General features: G+C 42.7%; 1 protein-coding gene across 4 annotated transcripts in view; it reads left to right on the forward strand.

Annotated features, from left to right (window-relative positions):
• Positions 1-7,873, forward strand: part of LOC137293932 (uncharacterized) — a 50,377-nt gene extending 42,504 nt beyond the window's left edge. For all 4 annotated transcript variants that reach the window (XM_067824793.1, XM_067824797.1, XM_067824795.1 and 1 more), the window contains 6 exons: positions 260-334; positions 2,291-2,398; positions 3,726-3,782; positions 4,570-4,868; positions 6,173-6,280; positions 6,618-7,873. In XM_067824793.1, coding sequence (XP_067680894.1) covers positions 260-334; positions 2,291-2,398; positions 3,726-3,782; positions 4,570-4,868; positions 6,173-6,280; positions 6,618-7,133 — 1,163 coding nt within the window. In that variant the 3' untranslated portion in view covers positions 7,134-7,873. The remainder of the gene's footprint in view (positions 1-259; positions 335-2,290; positions 2,399-3,725; positions 3,783-4,569; positions 4,869-6,172; positions 6,281-6,617) is intronic.
• The last annotated feature ends 13,096 nt before the right edge of the window (positions 7,874-20,969 follow it).

Genomic DNA, 20,969 nt, shown 5'->3' on the forward strand with positions numbered 1-20,969 from the left:
GGAAAATGTATTGGTCCACAGGGACGGCTATAAAATAAAGTTGTAAGCCCGCCATGAAACTAGCAAGCAGTGGGCCGCCAGGCAGACGCAATTTCATACACTGTGTACACACACAAGACATGTAGTGAGTGCTTTAAGTGGGTTGTATACACTGAAATCTGCCATAATGATCACTTACACACCTACATTGCCTAGACCAGCTGGGCAGATATTTAACATTACCTTCATCAAGTGTACCCAATAGCTGTTTGAATTACAGATATTGAAGAGCTGAGAGCTCAGGTCAGTTCAATTCAGAAAGAATATGGAGAACATCTGCACATACCAGATACAGGTTTGTATTTTTAGCTTAATATCCACATCTTGTTGTTTGTAAGCTTGCCAGTATTAACATGCCTATATTTTGATGGATTGCACTAAATTGGAAACAACTGATAGCAGGTTGACTGAACCACATTCACCCCCTCTGTTGCTTATTAACATGTTTTATATGAAATCTAACACTAACATTAGTACACTCTTTGGGAAAGATTTAAAACAAATACCTACACTTTTCAAAATGGAAGAAAACCAGGAAAAGAGAGTTCACAACATTGACGAGATGAACACTGATGAGATGAACTCATAAATTCACTTGACCCATGAAGGTCAGTGGTAGAGTAGGCCTTCAGCAACCCACGCTTGCAATAAAATGCAGCTATGCTTGTAAGAGGTGACTAATGGGATCGAATGGCCAGGCAGTCTGACTTGGTTGACACATGTCATCAGTTCCCAGTTACGCAGATCAATACTTATGCTGTTGATCAGTGGGTTGTCTGGTCCAAACTGGATTATTTACAGACTGCCACCATATAGCTGGAAGATTGCTGAGTGTGACATAAAACTAAACTCACTCACTCACTCACTCACTCACTCATAAATTCACTCTCCCATGGGTCTTTGTTTATCAACATTATAAATGTAGCAATTCAGTCCAATGTAGAAACAATTGGTAGCAAAAGACTTCATGTTTTCCACAGTTTGTATGTTTGTATTTTTTGTGTACTTGTGCTCATGTGCACGTATGTATGTAAAGGTGCATGCATGTACATGTGCATGTGTTCATTGCAGATACTTTCTCAGCACTGTGAATATATTCTGCAATTCCATGCATCACAATTCAATGAAATGTTTTCTAGGCCGTGTAAGTGTTTCGTTTGTGCAAAGTCATTTGATTTTTTGCAAAAAAATTGATGTTTTATTTTTATTTATCAAATATAATTGTGTCAACCTTAGTGAAATAGTAATGATCAATATCTACTGTCATTTGGAACATTTACATTCAGTTCCATTTAACTGATGGATTATGCAAGGTGGAAAAGGGCTTGTTCTTTCACAGATCAAGAAGTATTTGCCTGTTTCAGCAGCACAACGCCAAAACGTAAATATTTATGTTGAAAAAGATGAACAGCATGATTATATTCTTGAATGATCAAGGTACATGATGGCAGTAAACTTTGTAAGAGTAACGAGACTTCAAATCCTAGTTTTCACTGAAGCAATATATTTTCACACCAAATTTCCCATTCAAAGATTACTTTTCATAAACTACTGTAGTGATGAATGATACTTAAAGAGACAGGATCAGATTTATTTTTTTCTCCATAAAATAATAAAGTCGGTGTACTTTCATTCATCCTTAAAGTTAATCTCTGAGTTTTGGGCATCTGGAATGCAGATTATGCAGGGAACCTGATGTAGGACTTAACCTCATGGAATGCACATTTTTAAAAATGAACTTGTTATGATATGTGTTTGTGAGCAATCAAGTGTTAGGCCATGTATGCTAGAGCTGTTTTCTGTATGCACATGCTCCCTTACATGTACATGCCTTTCTTTATCAAAAGGTAAGATATCAGAAAATATAGAAATCTTATTTAGTAGTGTTTTGTAGAAGCAAACTCTTTCATTGATCTCATTCTGCACTTACTTGCCAAGTTGCCTGTGACATACTGACAGACCTCCACTATCTTACACATAGATACCTAAGATCTTAGCCTGTGACATACTGACAAACTGCCAGTGTCTTACACATAGATACCGAAGATCTAATTGTCTTATACTTGGACACCTGAGATAATGATTTTGTGTCCATATTACAATATTTATTGTGATTTATGCTGAAAGTTGTTTCTGGAAGTGGCAATCTATGAAGGTAATGCTCATTATGTTGTGAACAATATATATAGTCACAAACCTTTTTAATAATGTTTTTGGAAGCCTTTTAAACTCATACCTCTTTCTCGTTCAGATCATTCGGAGGAGGTCAGTTCACTTAATGACCCCAAACGTGTGCCAGAAAACCCACAAAACCATCTTGAAAAAAAGCTTGTCAGTATATATAAATCCAAGTTGAAAGGTATGTATGTGGTCTCTGATTGTTTATTACCGATTCTTTACAGTTGCTATTAAAGCGAGTGAGTTGCTGTTCAAGCGATAGACTAACAACAAGTCTCTGAACATATTTGACTGAAAAAAATATTTCATAGTAAAACAATAAAGTATGATGAAACAGCCCTGAGACGTTCTTCATCTTGGCACATTTTGTAGACTTGCAAGAGCTTTTTTGGATATATTTGTTTCAGGTCAGACAGTCAGTCAGTATATTCTCAGTGTATGACCAACACAGTGTGTTGGATCTTATTCTTACCAGGAATCCTCATGTGGCATTAAAAATCCCTATTAAGTTTGGAGTAAGCAGTCTTTTCTCCAGATTTCTGCTACATGTTAAGTCACACATGTACCTACCAACCCCTCTGAATGTCACATGCCAACAAACAAGAAATCAAGTTACACAACAGTATGTACAAAATACACATGGCTCTTGTGTGTCTACACTGGCCTTGTTAGTTGTATTGCAACATGGGCACATGTTGTCACCAGAGCTGAAGCATGTGGAATTCATCATGAATGCACTGTATTGCTCTGTGATGGTTGTGTCAGTCAATCGGTTGGGAGGGAGGGATGTTAGGTGGTATGCTCAGGAAGGAAAGAGGGAGTTAGAAAGGTAATAGGTAAGAAAGGAGGGAGGAAGGTGGTGAAAGACTTTAGGAGGGAAGTGGGGAAGGGAAAGAAGGAATGGTGGAAGTTAGGAAGACAGGAAAGAGGGAAGGAAGAAAGTCATGAGGGAAATGATGTCAGGAAGGAGGGAGGGATGTAGGGAAGAAAGTATGTTAGGAAAGAGGGAGGAACATCAAGAGGGTGGTTACTGAGGATGCAAGGAATGAGGTAGAGATGTCTGGAAGGAAAGGTAGGTGGATAAGTTAGGAAGAGAGTAAGAAAGGAGTGAGGAAGACTTGGTAATTTGATTCATAGCATGCTGTCGTGGTCATCACCATAGGCTGATGTTTATCAGAAGCTTGACATTGTAAAGGCCTGATTATCTACATGATTTTAACAATGTTTAACCTTGGCATACAGTATTAGCAGTCATCAGGACTCCCTGATGTCATGCATGGGAGTCATGGGCATGGTTTTGGGACTCAACTCCAATCTGTCTTTGCCCTTGACATAAAAGGTTAGGATTCATCATGACTCCCTGATGTCACGAGAGGGAGTCATAGACATTTTTGGGGGAGTGAATGGGAAACACTGTTTAACAGGATAATTTCTGTGACATTTCATGAGTAGCTAAGAAGGAAAGAAACAAACATATATCTGTTGATAAACATGTTATATTTCTACAGATATTAAAGTCCCACTGGCGACAGCAAGGGTTACCTGTGACAATGAACCAAGTATTGGTAAGGATACAGCTTCATGTTAACATAGTGCATCGACCTCAACACATCATGTTTGTCTACCCAGCAGGGAAAGAACTGACCCATGTTTAGGAAGCTATGTTTGGCCTCTGATAGGGCACAATCAACATATGTTTGTCTCTGTACAAGAACAGTATGAAGCCATATTTGCCTTCTGATGGGGTAAGGGGTGGTGGGTTAGCCCAGTGGTTAAGGCATTCACTTGTCATGAAGAAGGCCTGGGTTCAATTCCCCACACATGGGTACAATGTTGAAGCCCATTTCTGGTGTCCCCCCATAATGATATTGCTGGAATATTGCTAAAAACGATATAAAACCAAACTCACCCTGATGGGATACGAGAACGATCAACATATGTTTGTCAGTGCATGGTGTGCTAGAAGGGTATGAGTCCAAGTTTGATAATTGAGCCCAGAATGGCCCCCCATGCCCCAAGCATACTGAAGAGGTTTTGAGGTATATTTTTGGAGACACTTAAACAGACATTACTATTTAAATTATACCTTCAGGTGATGTGTAGAAATTAATGAAGCACTGGTTTTGAAGATAATGTGTCCTTTGTTCTGTAAAGGACAGCCATTAGAATAGTATGGCATTGAAAAGTGAAAGCTGAAAGGACATCGTATTCAGTGTTCCAACAACAAACATGGCGTGCTGGGGAGATTCCTTATTGCCAGGCCCCAGCTTAATTTTGAAATGAGAAATACAGCCCGAAGTGTAATATGGACAGTTGACCAAACTTTAAGCTCTACTGTGTATTGTGTTCCAGATAAAGCATGTGTGGACACTAGGTGCAGGGCTGATTTCCTTCAACCAATGGAGGAGAACTTGTTGGATGTTTTGCGTCGACAGTTTCCCATTCCAGAGAAGTACAAGCGGGTTATAGAGAAGATGGTGGACCCAAGACGAGACAAGACCAGGATTTCGTTTGTGACTGCAGCCTCAGCCAATCACTTCTATGAGTGCCAGGTTTTGATGAAGAACTTGATTGAAAATGTATTTCCAAATTTGCAGCAGTTCCGATTTTATGTCTACGACCTGGGATTAACACCTGCACAAGTTGCAACGGTTTGTGCCAATATTTTATTTGTTAATGTTTTGTATTTAATGCTTTCTATAGAGTGGAATAGTCCAAGGTGCCACATTTTGCTGTACAGACTTCCTTTGCGCATGGCGGAAAGCAGAAGTCCTGTCAAATCCTACAGGGCTGGTTATGAAATATAAATACTGCAGCACACAAATGCTTCATACACAAGTGAGCCATTGATTCCTTCCAGTGGTCAAGAGACTGAAATCTGGAGTTTATTACTTTATCGGAAACTTAGATCAGTGGCTAATGTGTTTGCTTGTCTCATGACTTGCCCACAGAAAAACAGTATATGTTGCTTGTACAGGCAACCTCTGAATTATTGCCATACACAAACCCCATCATTTATGCCACATACCTGAACATGAATTCCACAGCAACTTAATCACATGCTGTCTGTGTATTGGTGGTAAGTCTACACCAGACTATCACTGACTCCCTGGCGTCTATCTGGAATGTGCTGTGGAGTCAGTCATCTCAAATTGTGGTCACATCTCACTCTTTCCATATATCTGTGTCTGTGAGCTATAGTGAAGGGAAATCCTCAAGAGATAAATATGGGAAAATATTACCACATCGATGAAGCCCACAAGCATGGTTATGGGGTTGATAAACAGGAATTCTGCCATGAATCAAGAAAATGCTTGATTTTGATTGGTTGTTCAGAATAATCAGACTGCATCAATTCTGGATTGAGGTTGTGTTATCTGTAGAGTGAGACAGTTCAATTTTAAAAGAGTTGTGTTAGAATGGAGGTAAAACCTAGTGTGTTTGAAAATCAGAGGCATGCTTTACAGAATTGATGGTGACGAAATAACCAAATTAAACTGAATTTTAGTTTGAACTGAACATGTAGCATGAGGTTTCATTTGAAATATTTAGTCACCATCAATTCAGTGAAACATGTCTCTGATTTTCAAGCACTCAAGGTTTATCTCCTAAATCATAATTAGGGCAATTCTGGAATTTGAACCGACAATCTTTGGGTACTGACACAGGCAAACTAATTGTGGTGTCTTACCCAACCCTTCAGTCACTGAAGATTGACCAAAGAAAATCTACATTTGTATTGTCAGAGCACATCCCATGCAAATAGGGAGATCTTGCTACCAGCACCAGCTACCAGTTGAGAAAGAAAGTTTCAGCAAGAAGTTTCAGCAAATACAAACAGGAAAAGTGTTCAACGTGATATGATCATGGTGGAACATGATATAATCAGATAGACAAGCAGCACTTCTGATTTTATGATGTCACAACACATGTAAATCTGATCTGCTCGTTCCAGCTCAAGAAACACTGCCCTGTGTGCATTCTCCGTAAATTCCCATTCAGCCAACTGCCTCCAGTGTTCAGCAACCTCAAGTCCTACACTTGGAAACCCACATTGATACAGGTATGTACACCTAGAAACCCATCCTGGTACAGGTAGGTACATCTGCATAAAACACCTTGGTACAGGTTGGCACACCTGGATAAAACACCTTGGTACATGTAGGTTTGTGTTGCACTATTACACACCACAACATCACATCCTTGAAGCTCTGTTGTAACATTATTTGAACAGATCCACCACTGCATCATATTAATAATATTACTAACAGCAACTTTTTATTGTAACATATATGCGTACACAGTCATAGATATGTGGACCCAGTACAAAGTTAGAGTTGACTTGGAACATATTATCAAACAAGTTTGTGACCTTTTAAACAAATATTTTTTTTCTGCAGGCTCATCTGCCAGTATCAAAATATGTATTTTGGATGGACTCATCAGTAAGGTTCCTTGTGAGCAATCTCACAGGAATACTCGAGACTGTACGAAAACGAGGAATGATGATCTCAGCATCTCACATATCCACCCCATTGCACACAGATCCCAAAATGTATGACTATTTTGGTGTAGAAGCATGTCAGATGTCACGATTCCGAGAAATGGAAGGCACATTTTTGATATTCCATAGTGATGTGTTCACCCAAAATGCAATAGTACTTCCGTGGTTGGCGTGTGCATTCGCCCCTAACTGCATGTACCCATTCAAGGAAATTCCCGCCTCCTCCAGCCACTACTCGTGCAAGACATCCCAGAGGAAATATGGCACATGCCACAGGTTCGACCAAGCTGCGCTCAGCACCATTCTGATAAAAATATTTATGGATGATATTGGATATGTATTGTTGAGGAAGAACACAATCAACGTGAACAAACGAGGAGAAAAAATAAAGTTTTTCCCTGAAGACAAATAACAAACAATGCCAAAAGAGTCTGATAACAGAAATTGTCAACAATACTACCAAATGTAAATAATGTTTCACAGGTTGATACTTATTTCTGTTGTATGATCATTCAATGTATTTGAAGTCCTCATCACATTGACAGATAGGTTTATGCAATGTGCAGATGTGCAGATTAACATAATATGTACTATTTTGAGTAACAGATGAAATGATGTACAAAAAGGTACAATCAGTCTTGTGTTCATATTTGTGTTCATATGAGAGTATGATGTCTGAATCATGCTGAAACATTGTTATGTGATCAGAGAACACATTTATTTGTGTGGGCACACACTGTTCAACTGCATATTGCACAAACCTCTGTGTGTGTGTGTGTGTGTGTGTGTGTGCATGTGTGTGCATGTGTGTGTGCGATAGCAAGTGAGCGAGCAAGGGAGTGGTCTAGGTCAGTCTTGAGTGAGTTAGTGAATCATTTTAACCAATATTACATCAATGGCTCAGTAGGGGACACTAGAACCTCATGTGGGAAATAGACTCTGCGTTGGATGACCACTTGGTAAAGAGAGAATGGGTTAAAAATGTAAAGGTGTCTGTCAAACATTGTAAATATTCACAACAGTACATTTATATCTATATATCTATATTTATGTTATGTATATCTTTTACAGCAGTCATGTACATTTGATTCGTTTTTAAGATATATGATATATTTCTATTTTTGTATCAATGAATAAAACAAAAGAACGTCACTATGACCACGTCTTGTCATGTAAAGGACAACACTACACATGCTGCTGGACAGGTCACTATGACCACGTCTTGTCATGTAAAGGACAACACTACACATGCTGCTGGACAGGTCACTATGACTACGTCTTGTCATGTAAAGGACAACACTACACATGCTGCTGGACAGGTCACTATAACCACGTCTTGTCATGTAAAGGACAACACTACACATGCTGCTTGACAGGTCACTATAACCACGTCTTGTCGTGTAAAGGACAACACTACACATGCTGCTGGACAGGTCACTATAACCACGTCTTGTCATGTAAAGGACAACACTACACATGCTGCTGGACAGGTCACTATGACTACGTCTTGTCGTGTAAAGGACAACACTACACATGCTGCTGGTAAGGTCACTATAACCACGTCTTGTCATGTAAAGGACAACACTACACATGCTGCTGGTAAGGTCACTATAACCACGTCTTGTGTAAAGGACAACACTACACATGCTGCTGGACAGGTCACTATGACTATGTCTTGTCGTGTAAAGGACAACACTACACATGCTGCTGGACAGGTCACTATAACCACGTCTTGTCGTATAAAGGACAACACTACACATGCTGCTGGACAGGTCACTATAACCACGTCTTGTCATGTAAAGGACAACACTACACATGCTGCTGGACAGGTCACTATGACTACGTCTTGTCGTGTAAAGGACAACACTACACATGCTGCTGGTAAGGTCACTATAACCACGTCTTCTTGTGTAAAGGACAACACTACACATGCTGCTGGACAGGTCACTATAACCGCGTCTTGTTGTGTAAAGGACAACACTACACATGCTGCTGGACAGGTCACTATAACCACGTCTTGTCATGTAAAGGACAACACTACACATGCCGCTGGACAGGTCACTATAACCACGTCTTGTCGTGTAAAGGACAACACTACACATGCTGCTGGACAGGTCACTATAACCACGTCTTGTCGTGTAAAGGACAACACTACACATGCTGCTGGACAGGTCACTATAACCACGTCTTGTCATGTAAAGGACAACACTACACATGGTGCTGGACAGGTCACTATAACCACGTCTTGTGTAAAGGACAACACTACACATGCTGCTGGACAGGTCACTATAACCACGTCTTGTCGTGTAAAGGACAACACTACACATGATGCTGGACAGGTCACTATAACCACGTCTTATCATGTAAAGGACAACACTACACATGCTGCTGGACAGGTCACTATAACCACGTCTTGTCATGTAAAGGACAACACTACACATGCTGCTGGACAGGTCACTATAACCACGTCTTGTCGTGTAAAGGACAACACTACACATGCTGCTGGACAGGTCACTATGACTACGTCTTGTCGTGTAAAGGACAACACTACACATGCTGCTGGTAAGGTCACTATAACCACGTCTTGTCATGTAAAGGACAACACTACACATGCTGCTGGTAAGGTCACTATAACCACGTCTTGTCGTGTAAAGGACAACACTACACATGCTGCTGGACAGGTCACTATGACTATGTCTTGTCGTGTAAAGGACAACACTACACATGCTGCTGGACAGGTCACTATAACCACGTCTTGTCGTATAAAGGACAACACTACACATGCTGCTGGACAGGTCACTATAACCACGTCTTGTCGTGTAAAGGACAACACTACACATGCTGCTGGACAGGTCACTATGACTACGTCTTGTCGTGTAAAGGACAACACTACACATGCTGCTGGACAGGTCACTATAACCACGTCTTGTCGTGTAAAGGACAACACTACACATGCTGCTGGACAGGTCACTATAACCGCGTCTTGTCGTGTAAAGGACAACACTACACATGCTGCTGGACAGGTCACTATAACCACGTCTTGTCATGTAAAGGACAACACTACACATGCCGCTGGACAGGTCACTATAACCACGTCTTGTCGTGTAAAGGACAACACTACACATGCTGCTGGACAGGTCACTATAACCACGTCTTGTCGTGTAAAGGACAACACTACACATGCTGCTGGACAGGTCACTATAACCACGTCTTGTCATGTAAAGGACAACACTACACATGCTGCTGGACAGGTCACTATAAGCACGTCTTGTCGTGTAAAGGACAACACTACACATGCTGCTGGACAGGTCACTATAACCACGTCTTGTCATGTAAAGGACAACACTACACATGCTGCTGGACAGGTCACTATAACCACGTCTTGTCATGTAAAGGACAACACTACACATGCTGCTGGACAGGTCACTATAACCACGTCTTGTCGTATAAAGGACAACACTACACATGCTGCTGGACAGGTCACTATAACCACGTCTTGTCATGTAAAGGACAACACTACACATGCTGCTGGACAGGTCACTATAACCACGTCTTGTCGTGTAAAGGACAACACTACACATGATGCTGGACAGGTCACTATAACCACGTCTTATCATGTAAAGGACAACACTACACATGCTGCTGGACAGGTCACTATAACCACGTCTTGTCATGTAAAGGACAACACTACACATGCTGCTGGACAGGTCACTATAACCACGTCTTGTCGTGTAAAGGACAACACTACACATGATGCTGGACAGGTCACTATAACCACGTCTTATCATGTAAAGGACAACACTACACATGCTGCTGGACAGGTCACTATAACCACGTCTTGTCATGTAAAGGACAACACTACACATGCTGCTGGTAAGGTCACTATAACCACGTCTTGTCGTGTAAAGGACAACACTACACATGCTGCTGGACAGGTCACTATGACTATGTCTTGTCGTGTAAAGGACAACACTACACATGCTGCTGGACAGGTCACTATAACCACGTCTTGTCGTATAAAGGACAACACTACACATGCTGCTGGACAGGTCACTATAACCACGTCTTGTCGTGTAAAGGACAACACTACACATGCTGCTGGACAGGTCACTATAACCACGTCTTGTCGTGTAAAGGACAACACTACACATGCTGCTGGACAGGTCACTATAACCACGGCTTCTCATGTAAAGGACAACACTACACATGCTGCTGGACAGGTCACTATAACCACGTCTTGTCATGTAAAGGACAACACTACACATGCTGCTGGACAGGTCACTATAACCACGTCTTGTCGTGTAAAGGACAACACTACACATGCTGCTGGACAGGTCACTATAACCACGTCTTGTCGTGTAAAGGACAACACTACACATGCTGCTGGACAGGTCACTATAACCACGTCTTGTCATGTAAAGGACAACACTACACATGCTGCTGGACAGGTCACTATGACTACGTCTTGTCGTGTAAAGGACAACACTACACATGCTGCTGGTAAGGTCACTATAACCACGTCTTGTCATGTAAAGGACAACACTACACATGCTGCTGGTAAGGTCACTATAACCACGTCTTGTCGTGTAAAGGACAACACTACACATGCTGCTGGACAGGTCACTATGACTATGTCTTGTCGTGTAAAGGACAACACTACACATGCTGCTGGACAGGTCACTATAACCACGTCTTGTCGTATAAAGGACAACACTACACATGCTGCTGGACAGGTCACTATAACCACGTCTTGTCATGTAAAGGACAACACTACACATGCTGCTGGACAGGTCACTATGACTACGTCTTGTCGTGTAAAGGACAACACTACACATGCTGCTGGACAGGTCACTATAACCACGTCTTGTCGTGTAAAGGACAACACTACACATGCTGCTGGACAGGTCACTATAACCGCGTCTTGTCGTGTAAAGGACAACACTACACATGCTGCTGGACAGGTCACTATAACCACGTCTTGTCATGTAAAGGACAACACTACACATGCCGCTGGACAGGTCACTATAACCACGTCTTGTCGTGTAAAGGACAACACTACACATGCTGCTGGACAGGTCACTATAACCACGTCTTGTCGTGTAAAGGACAACACTACACATGCTGCTGGACAGGTCACTATAACCACGTCTTGTCGTGTAAAGGACAACACTACACATGCTGCTGGACAGGTCACTATAACCACGTCTTGTCATGTAAAGGACAACACTACACATGCTGCTGGACAGGTCACTATGACTACGTCTTGTCGTGTAAAGGACAACACTACACATGCTGCTGGTAAGGTCACTATAACCACGTCTTGTCATGTAAAGGACAACACTACACATGCTGCTGGTAAGGTCACTATAACCACGTCTTGTCGTGTAAAGGACAACACTACACATGCTGCTGGACAGGTCACTATGACTATGTCTTGTCGTGTAAAGGACAACACTACACATGCTGCTGGACAGGTCACTATAACCACGTCTTGTCGTATAAAGGACAACACTACACATGCTGCTGGACAGGTCACTATAACCACGTCTTGTCATGTAAAGGACAACACTACACATGCTGCTGGACAGGTCACTATGACTACGTCTTGTCGTGTAAAGGACAACACTACACATGCTGCTGGACAGGTCACTATAACCACGTCTTGTCGTGTAAAGGACAACACTACACATGCTGCTGGACAGGTCACTATAACCGCGTCTTGTCGTGTAAAGGACAACACTACACATGCTGCTGGACAGGTCACTATAACCACGTCTTGTCATGTAAAGGACAACACTACACATGCCGCTGGACAGGTCACTATAACCACGTCTTGTCGTGTAAAGGACAACACTACACATGCTGCTGGACAGGTCACTATAACCACGTCTTGTCATGTAAAGGACAACACTACACATGCCGCTGGACAGGTCACTATAACCACGTCTTGTCGTGTAAAGGACAACACTACACATGCTGCTGGACAGGTCACTATAACCACGTCTTGTCATGTAAAGGACAACACTACACATGCTGCTGGACAGGTCACTATAACCACGTCTTGTCGTATAAAGGACAACACTACACATGCTGCTGGACAGGTCACTATAACCACGTCTTGTCGTGTAAAGGACAACACTACACATGCTGCTGGACAGGTCACTATGACTACGTCTTCTCGTGTAAAGGACAACACTACACATGCTGCTGGACAGGTCACTATAACCACGTCTTGTCGTGTAAAGGACAACACTACACATGCTGCTGGACAGGTCACTATAACCGCGTCTTGTCGTGTAAAGGACAACACTACACATGCTGCTGGACAGGTCACTATAACCACGTCTTGTCATGTAAAGGACAACACTACACATGCCGCTGGACAGGTCACTATAACCACGTCTTGTCGTGTAAAGGACAACACTACACATGCTGCTGGACAGGTCACTATAACCACGTCTTGTCGTGTAAAGGACAACACTACACATGCTGCTGGACAGGTCACTATAACCACGTCTTGTCATGTAAAGGACAACACTACACATGCTGCTGGACAGGTCACTATAAGCACGTCTTGTCGTGTAAAGGACAACACTACACATGCTGCTGGACAGGTCACTATAACCACGTCTTGTCATGTAAAGGACAACACTACACATGCTGCTGGACAGGTCACTATAACCACGTCTTGTCATGTAAAGGACAACACTACACATGCTGCTGGACAGGTCACTATAACCACGTCTTGTCGTATAAAGGACAACACTACACATGCTGCTGGACAGGTCACTATAACCACGTCTTGTCATGTAAAGGACAACACTACACATGCTGCTGGACAGGTCACTATAACCACGTCTTGTCGTGTAAAGGACAACACTACACATGATGCTGGACAGGTCACTATAACCACGTCTTATCATGTAAAGGACAACACTACACATGCTGCTGGACAGGTCACTATAACCACGTCTTGTCATGTAAAGGACAACACTACACATGCTGCTGGACAGGTCACTATAACCACGTCTTGTCGTGTAAAGGACAACACTACACATGATGCTGGACAGGTCACTATAACCACGTCTTATCATGTAAAGGACAACACTACACATGCTGCTGGACAGGTCACTATAACCACGTCTTGTCATGTAAAGGACAACACTACACATGCTGCTGGTAAGGTCACTATAACCACGTCTTGTCGTGTAAAGGACAACACTACACATGCTGCTGGACAGGTCACTATGACTATGTCTTGTCGTGTAAAGGACAACACTACACATGCTGCTGGACAGGTCACTATAACCACGTCTTGTCGTATAAAGGACAACACTACACATGCTGCTGGACAGGTCACTATAACCACGTCTTGTCGTGTAAAGGACAACACTACACATGCTGCTGGACAGGTCACTATAACCACGTCTTGTCGTGTAAAGGACAACACTACACATGCTGCTGGACAGGTCACTATAACCACGGCTTCTCATGTAAAGGACAACACTACACATGCTGCTGGACAGGTCACTATAACCACGTCTTGTCATGTAAAGGACAACACTACACATGCTGCTGGACAGGTCACTATAACCACGTCTTGTCGTGTAAAGGACAACACTACACATGCTGCTGGACAGGTCACTATAACCACGTCTTGTCGTGTAAAGGACAACACTACACATGCTGCTGGACAGGTCACTATAACCACGTCTTGTCATGTAAAGGACAACACTACACATGCTGCTGGACAGGTCACTATGACTACGTCTTGTCGTGTAAAGGACAACACTACACATGCTGCTGGTAAGGTCACTATAACCACGTCTTGTCATGTAAAGGACAACACTACACATGCTGCTGGTAAGGTCACTATAACCACGTCTTGTCGTGTAAAGGACAACACTACACATGCTGCTGGACAGGTCACTATGACTATGTCTTGTCGTGTAAAGGACAACACTACACATGCTGCTGGACAGGTCACTATAACCACGTCTTGTCGTATAAAGGACAACACTACACATGCTGCTGGACAGGTCACTATAACCACGTCTTGTCATGTAAAGGACAACACTACACATGCTGCTGGACAGGTCACTATGACTACGTCTTGTCGTGTAAAGGACAACACTACACATGCTGCTGGACAGGTCACTATAACCACGTCTTGTCGTGTAAAGGACAACACTACACATGCTGCTGGACAGGTCACTATAACCGCGTCTTGTCGTGTAAAGGACAACACTACACATGCTGCTGGACAGGTCACTATAACCACGTCTTGTCATGTAAAGGACAACACTACACATGCCGCTGGACAGGTCACTATAACCACGTCTTGTCGTGTAAAGGACAACACTACACATGCTGCTGGACAGGTCACTATAACCACGTCTTGTCGTGTAAAGGACAACACTACACATGCTGCTGGACAGGTCACTATAACCACGTCTTGTCGTGTAAAGGACAACACTACACATGCTGCTGGACAGGTCACTATAACCACGTCTTGTCATGTAAAGGACAACACTACACATGCTGCTGGACAGGTCACTATGACTACGTCTTGTCGTGTAAAGGACAACACTACACATGCTGCTGGTAAGGTCACTATAACCACGTCTTGTCATGTAAAGGACAACACTACACATGCTGCTGGTAAGGTCACTATAACCACGTCTTGTCGTGTAAAGGACAACACTACACATGCTGCTGGACAGGTCACTATGACTATGTCTTGTCGTGTAAAGGACAACACTACACATGCTGCTGGACAGGTCACTATAACCACGTCTTGTCGTATAAAGGACAACACTACACATGCTGCTGGACAGGTCACTATAACCACGTCTTGTCATGTAAAGGACAACACTACACATGCTGCTGGACAGGTCACTATGACTACGTCTTGTCGTGTAAAGGACAACACTACACATGCTGCTGGACAGGTCACTATAACCACGTCTTGTCGTGTAAAGGACAACACTACACATGCTGCTGGACAGGTCACTATAACCGCGTCTTGTCGTGTAAAGGACAACACTACACATGCTGCTGGACAGGTCACTATAACCACGTCTTGTCATGTAAAGGACAACACTACACATGCCGCTGGACAGGTCACTATAACCACGTCTTGTCGTGTAAAGGACAACACTACACATGCTGCTGGACAGGTCACTATAACCACGTCTTGTCGTGTAAAGGACAACACTACACATGCTGCTGGACAGGTCACTATAACCACGTCTTGTCATGTAAAGGACAACACTACACATGCTGCTGGACAGGTCACTATAACCACGTCTTGTCGTGTAAAGGACAACACTACACATGCTGCTGGACAGGTCACTATAACCACGTCTTGTCATGTAAAGGACAACACTACACATGCTGCTGGACAGGTCACTATAACCACGTCTTGTCATGTAAAGGACAACACTACACATGCTGCTGGACAGGTCACTATAACCACGTCTTGTCGTATAAAGGACAACACTACACATGCTGCTGGACAGGTCACTATAACCACGTCTTGTCATGTAAAGGACAACACTACACATGCTGCTGGACAGGTCACTATAACCACGTCTTGTCGTGTAAAGGACAACACTACACATGATGCTGGACAGGTCACTATAACCACGTCTTATCATGTAAAGGACAACACTACACATGCTGCTGGACAGGTCACTATAACCACGTCTTGTCATGTAAAGGACAACACTACACATGCTGCTGGACAGGTCACTATAACCACGTCTTGTCGTGTAAAGGACAACACTACACATGCTGCTGGACAGGTCACTATAACCACGTCTTGTCATGTAAAGGACAACACTACACATGCTGCTGGACAGGTCACTATGACTACGTCTTGTCGTGTAAAGGACAACACTACACATGCTGCTGGACAGGTCACTATAACCACGTCTTGTCATGTAAAGGACAACACTACACATGCTGCTGGAGAGGTCACTATAACCACGTCTTGTCATGTAAAGGACAACACTACACATGCTGCTGGTAAGGTCACTATAACCACGTCTTGTCGTGTAAAGGACAACACTACACATGCTGCTGGTACGGTCACTATAACCACGTCTTGTCATGTAAAGGACAACACAAAACATGCTGCTGGTGACTGCTGGAAGTGTCTTTATCCTATCGAGCAAGGTTTGAGTCGCTGTTGTCGGGTGCTACAGTAGTTTACGTGTAGCATCCAGCATGTGTAGGCTGGATCAGGAAACCAGTCCCTTCAGATACACCAGACACGACCTACAAACTCAATGCCTCCACGTAAACAAGAGTCGGTCAGGCAAATCTTGGGTTGTCAACTTGATAGTTGGAGTAAATATGGGTATCGTCCACGTGCTGACTTCAAGCAGGTGGGTCAGTGGCATTGGCAACGTCAGTCATTTCTAAACCAACCTGAAAATGTTTACATTACGAAGAGACGGCCATTTCACATCTGCGACTTGCGACGAAAATAATTGCATAAAAATGCTATTAGTTACAAGAAAAGTATCAAATGCATATATAATGTGCATATGCCTGAATATACATCTGTTTGATTTATCAAACTACAAATATTACCATTTATAACCTGATCATGACAACATTATAGAAATATTTGGGTTAGGATCAATCAAAAGAGCAACATTCTCTCCTGCAATGAAAGGACAGTGACACACATGTATTAGAAATACAACGAAGCATAGAATGATGGGCTGTAGTTATGGGTGACTCAAGAGCATGGATGGAATGTCAACCAGCGTCCAAAAGAAACGCCACCAAAATACGAATGACTGTAATCTGTCAAAATAATTGTCAATCTCTTTGATAATAGCTAAAAACACATTTCTCGAACACAGCACGTCTATTCCACGTGAACTCTTGTCCTTGCATTTCTTATTTTGTGGGGAAAAAACCCCGAATTTATACGCGCAAAATGGAAATTGTGCACAAACTTACCGTATCCAATTAGGGCATAAAAACTGACTGCACTTATTTTCTTTTATTATGCCAATCGACTGGCAACCAGGAACATGCCTCGTTTAAAACCAGAGCAGGAGAGAGCAATCGGTATGCTACAGGTGGGAGCAACACTAAAGCATGTGGCTAGGAACATGGAATGCTGCAAATCTGCCATCGCTTGACTTGTCACACGTCTACGACAGACTTGCAGCATGGCAGATAGGCCAAAGAGTGGTAGATTGAAGGTCACTGCCTAAAACGAAGACTGGAATTTACGGGTGTTTCACCCGAGGAACCAATGCTGTGATGTCATCAAGCGCTGGCAGCCGTGGACATCCAGTCAGCAGACAGACTCTGGCCAGACAACTCCGCCATCATGGTCTCGGTGCTTATCGACCTTCCAAGGTCATTAGGTTGACGTGCCAACACTGAGGTGCCAGACTGAGATGGACCAGGACTGTGCCACTCTGTCAGCAGCAGTAGAGTGCTGTTTGGTGATAAAAGCAGGTTCCAGCTCTTCAAGACCTGCCTCCAACCGAGCACTTTACTTTGGGACTAATTAGGACCTGGTATTCGGAAACTCCAAAATCAGTCATTGATGTGGAACAACTGGTGTCGGACCCCTAATCAAGATGAAGACTCACCTACTCAGTTCAACACCGGGTTCAGGCCTGCATCACCGCTGGGGTTGACCACATCCGGTATTGAACAATATGTGGGGCTCAGAAAGTTGTAACAACTCTCAGTCGATTCTGCATTGGTGATGGAATAATGGATAATGCACCCCAGTGTCATTCATGTATCATTGATTCACGCACTGCGTCGTTTGCCTTCTTGTCCACTAAATAATGTTGCTGAATGATTGCGTATTACAATAAAACTCTGAATGGTAGCAACCGCTTTTTCTCTGATTGAGCAACCCTAATGTACTGTACCACATGTATTTTGCAGTGAAAAGACACAATTAGCGAGAAACAGCCAAAATTATCATGGCAAAATCTGGTTCATTGTAAGTCTGTGTAGATTTGGAAATGACGTCATTTCAGTCAAAAACATTTCGATTTTCACTTTTCATGCAGAGACGTAAGTGTCAGTACTATTCACACATCTTGTTTCCATATTGGGAGTGAGTGAATTTTGTTTTACATCGCCTTTAGCGATATTACAGCAATATCCATGTGCCCACGTGGGGAATCGAACCCGGGTCTTGGTGTGACCTTTAACCACTTCACTACACCACCGCCCCTCATGGAATTGAATCATACTGTCTTGCTAGTCCATATCCTGACTTTCTAATAGTATCTTGTGCAACCTCCCTGCACAGGAACAACTGATTTAAGAGTGTTCCACATTCCTCGGATCGATGCTGAGGAATCCTGGTCCATTCCTCATGCAAAGGAGCAGTCCGTTAACTGGCAGTATGTACAGCTAAGATAGAAGTACAGAGGTACTGACATCTGGACTCATTGTAGAAAAGCATGGTTCGTGTCGATGCGATGCAGGTAGCGTGTCCACACGCTGGACATGGGTCAAGCAATTTCATAAATTCAACAAGGGCGTGGTCATCGTTCCTACTATACGCATCATGTCTGACAAGCGTACGTAAAATCTCCAAATCATCATTGCATCAAGCATGGAGAGCTTCTGGAAATTCATGATAATGTCACAGTCTGCTTTTGGCGGATAATTCTTACGAATGTCGAAAGGGTTTTGTTGCTTCTATAGTCATGTTCTCTGCAACTCTGCCAAGTCATTTGGTAAAATTTGGTAAAACTTCAGGCAAGAGACACACAAGCAAGTCAAAGCAGTTGAACTTGAATATTATACCGTTGAAGAAAGCCATCTGTATTTGTGCACAGATGTAGTTCCACTTTGGTTTCTACCAAACTATCTTGTGTATATGCTTCATTTGACCAGAATTCACACCAACGAACATGAACTAGACTAGCAACAGCAGAAGATCCAGAGATCCTGTTGGTTAGAATCCCTGACGGAATTCAACCCAAAATGTACAAGAAACCCATTCTGTAGTGGTATTCAAGAGCTATGACTACCAGCCAGCTAGACACAACCGCCACTGGTAACAGGCTACCTCATTCCGTGCATCTGTGGCAGACCTAAGTAGGTGAAACATCTAAACCCCTCAGAACCCGAATCAAAGAACATTGGAGTTCAGTGTCCGGACTTAAGTTGACTCCAAATAAACCCTATCAGATCACATCCAAGACGGTCCTGACCACACGACCACAGTATCCAGTGGGACAGAGCCAAAACCCTAACAACCAACCTCAAAGACTTTAAACTCAGAATCTCCAAGACGCTATCTTCATCAAAAGGCCAGCCATCAGTCAATCGTGACTCAGGCTATTACATACCTCTATCATACTCATACTATTAACTCATCAAAGATCCCCATCAGTTATAGTCCATTTCTGCATACTCAAGTTTCACATTCATATTCGGTATACACTGTGTATAAACATCCACATTTTTTGCCTTTAATAAATAATGTATAAACATACAATATTGTGGAATTATTACATCAACACAGAAATAAATATTACCACTTCACCAAGTTTCCATACATACGACAAAACAATTTCCATGGTCTTATCTGCTAAATGCAAATAGTCCATTATTGAGTTAAACATAAACACCTGTATATGAATCACTATCAGACAGATGTCATCAGTCCCAAATGACACATGTTTAATGTAAAACTATTATTTAAAGAAAGCGCACGGGCGTCAGTAACAGGTATGTAGTGATTTTGTCATTTGATCCCGAGAAATTGTCTAGGCGCACAGAGGTAGAAGTTTAATAATGTGAATCACCTCAAGAGTGATTTTGATCGTGGATTGATCTGGGAATCCTCCACAGACCCAATCACCGAAACTACGTCAAACATCAGTAACTCGTTAAAACGCGGCAAGGGGAATCCCTCCCCACTGTCCCGGTGGCGAATTATTTGAGTTTTGGAGGACGCTTGTGAGGTTTTTTTTCTCGCCTAATTTGCACCTTATTATTTTGATTCAAGTTGGTCAAGCATTTGTCCTTAAGGATACTTTAAATTACTGCAAAATTGTTAAGTTGTGTTCTCCCCTGTAAGTACCCCAAGGAACAAAGACATTGGTCTGTTTCCGGTAAATACGTTGACAAACACATCACACATCAGGATGTCGGCATCCCCAAGTCGACACAACAAGGGTTAACTGTTCGACATAACAAGGGTTAACTGTAACTGAAGTCCCGACACGAACGTCATAGT

Source organism: Haliotis asinina, chromosome 8, assembly GCF_037392515.1.
Source record: "Haliotis asinina isolate JCU_RB_2024 chromosome 8, JCU_Hal_asi_v2, whole genome shotgun sequence".
In the NCBI taxonomy this organism is placed as follows: domain Eukaryota; kingdom Metazoa; phylum Mollusca; class Gastropoda; order Lepetellida; family Haliotidae; genus Haliotis; species Haliotis asinina.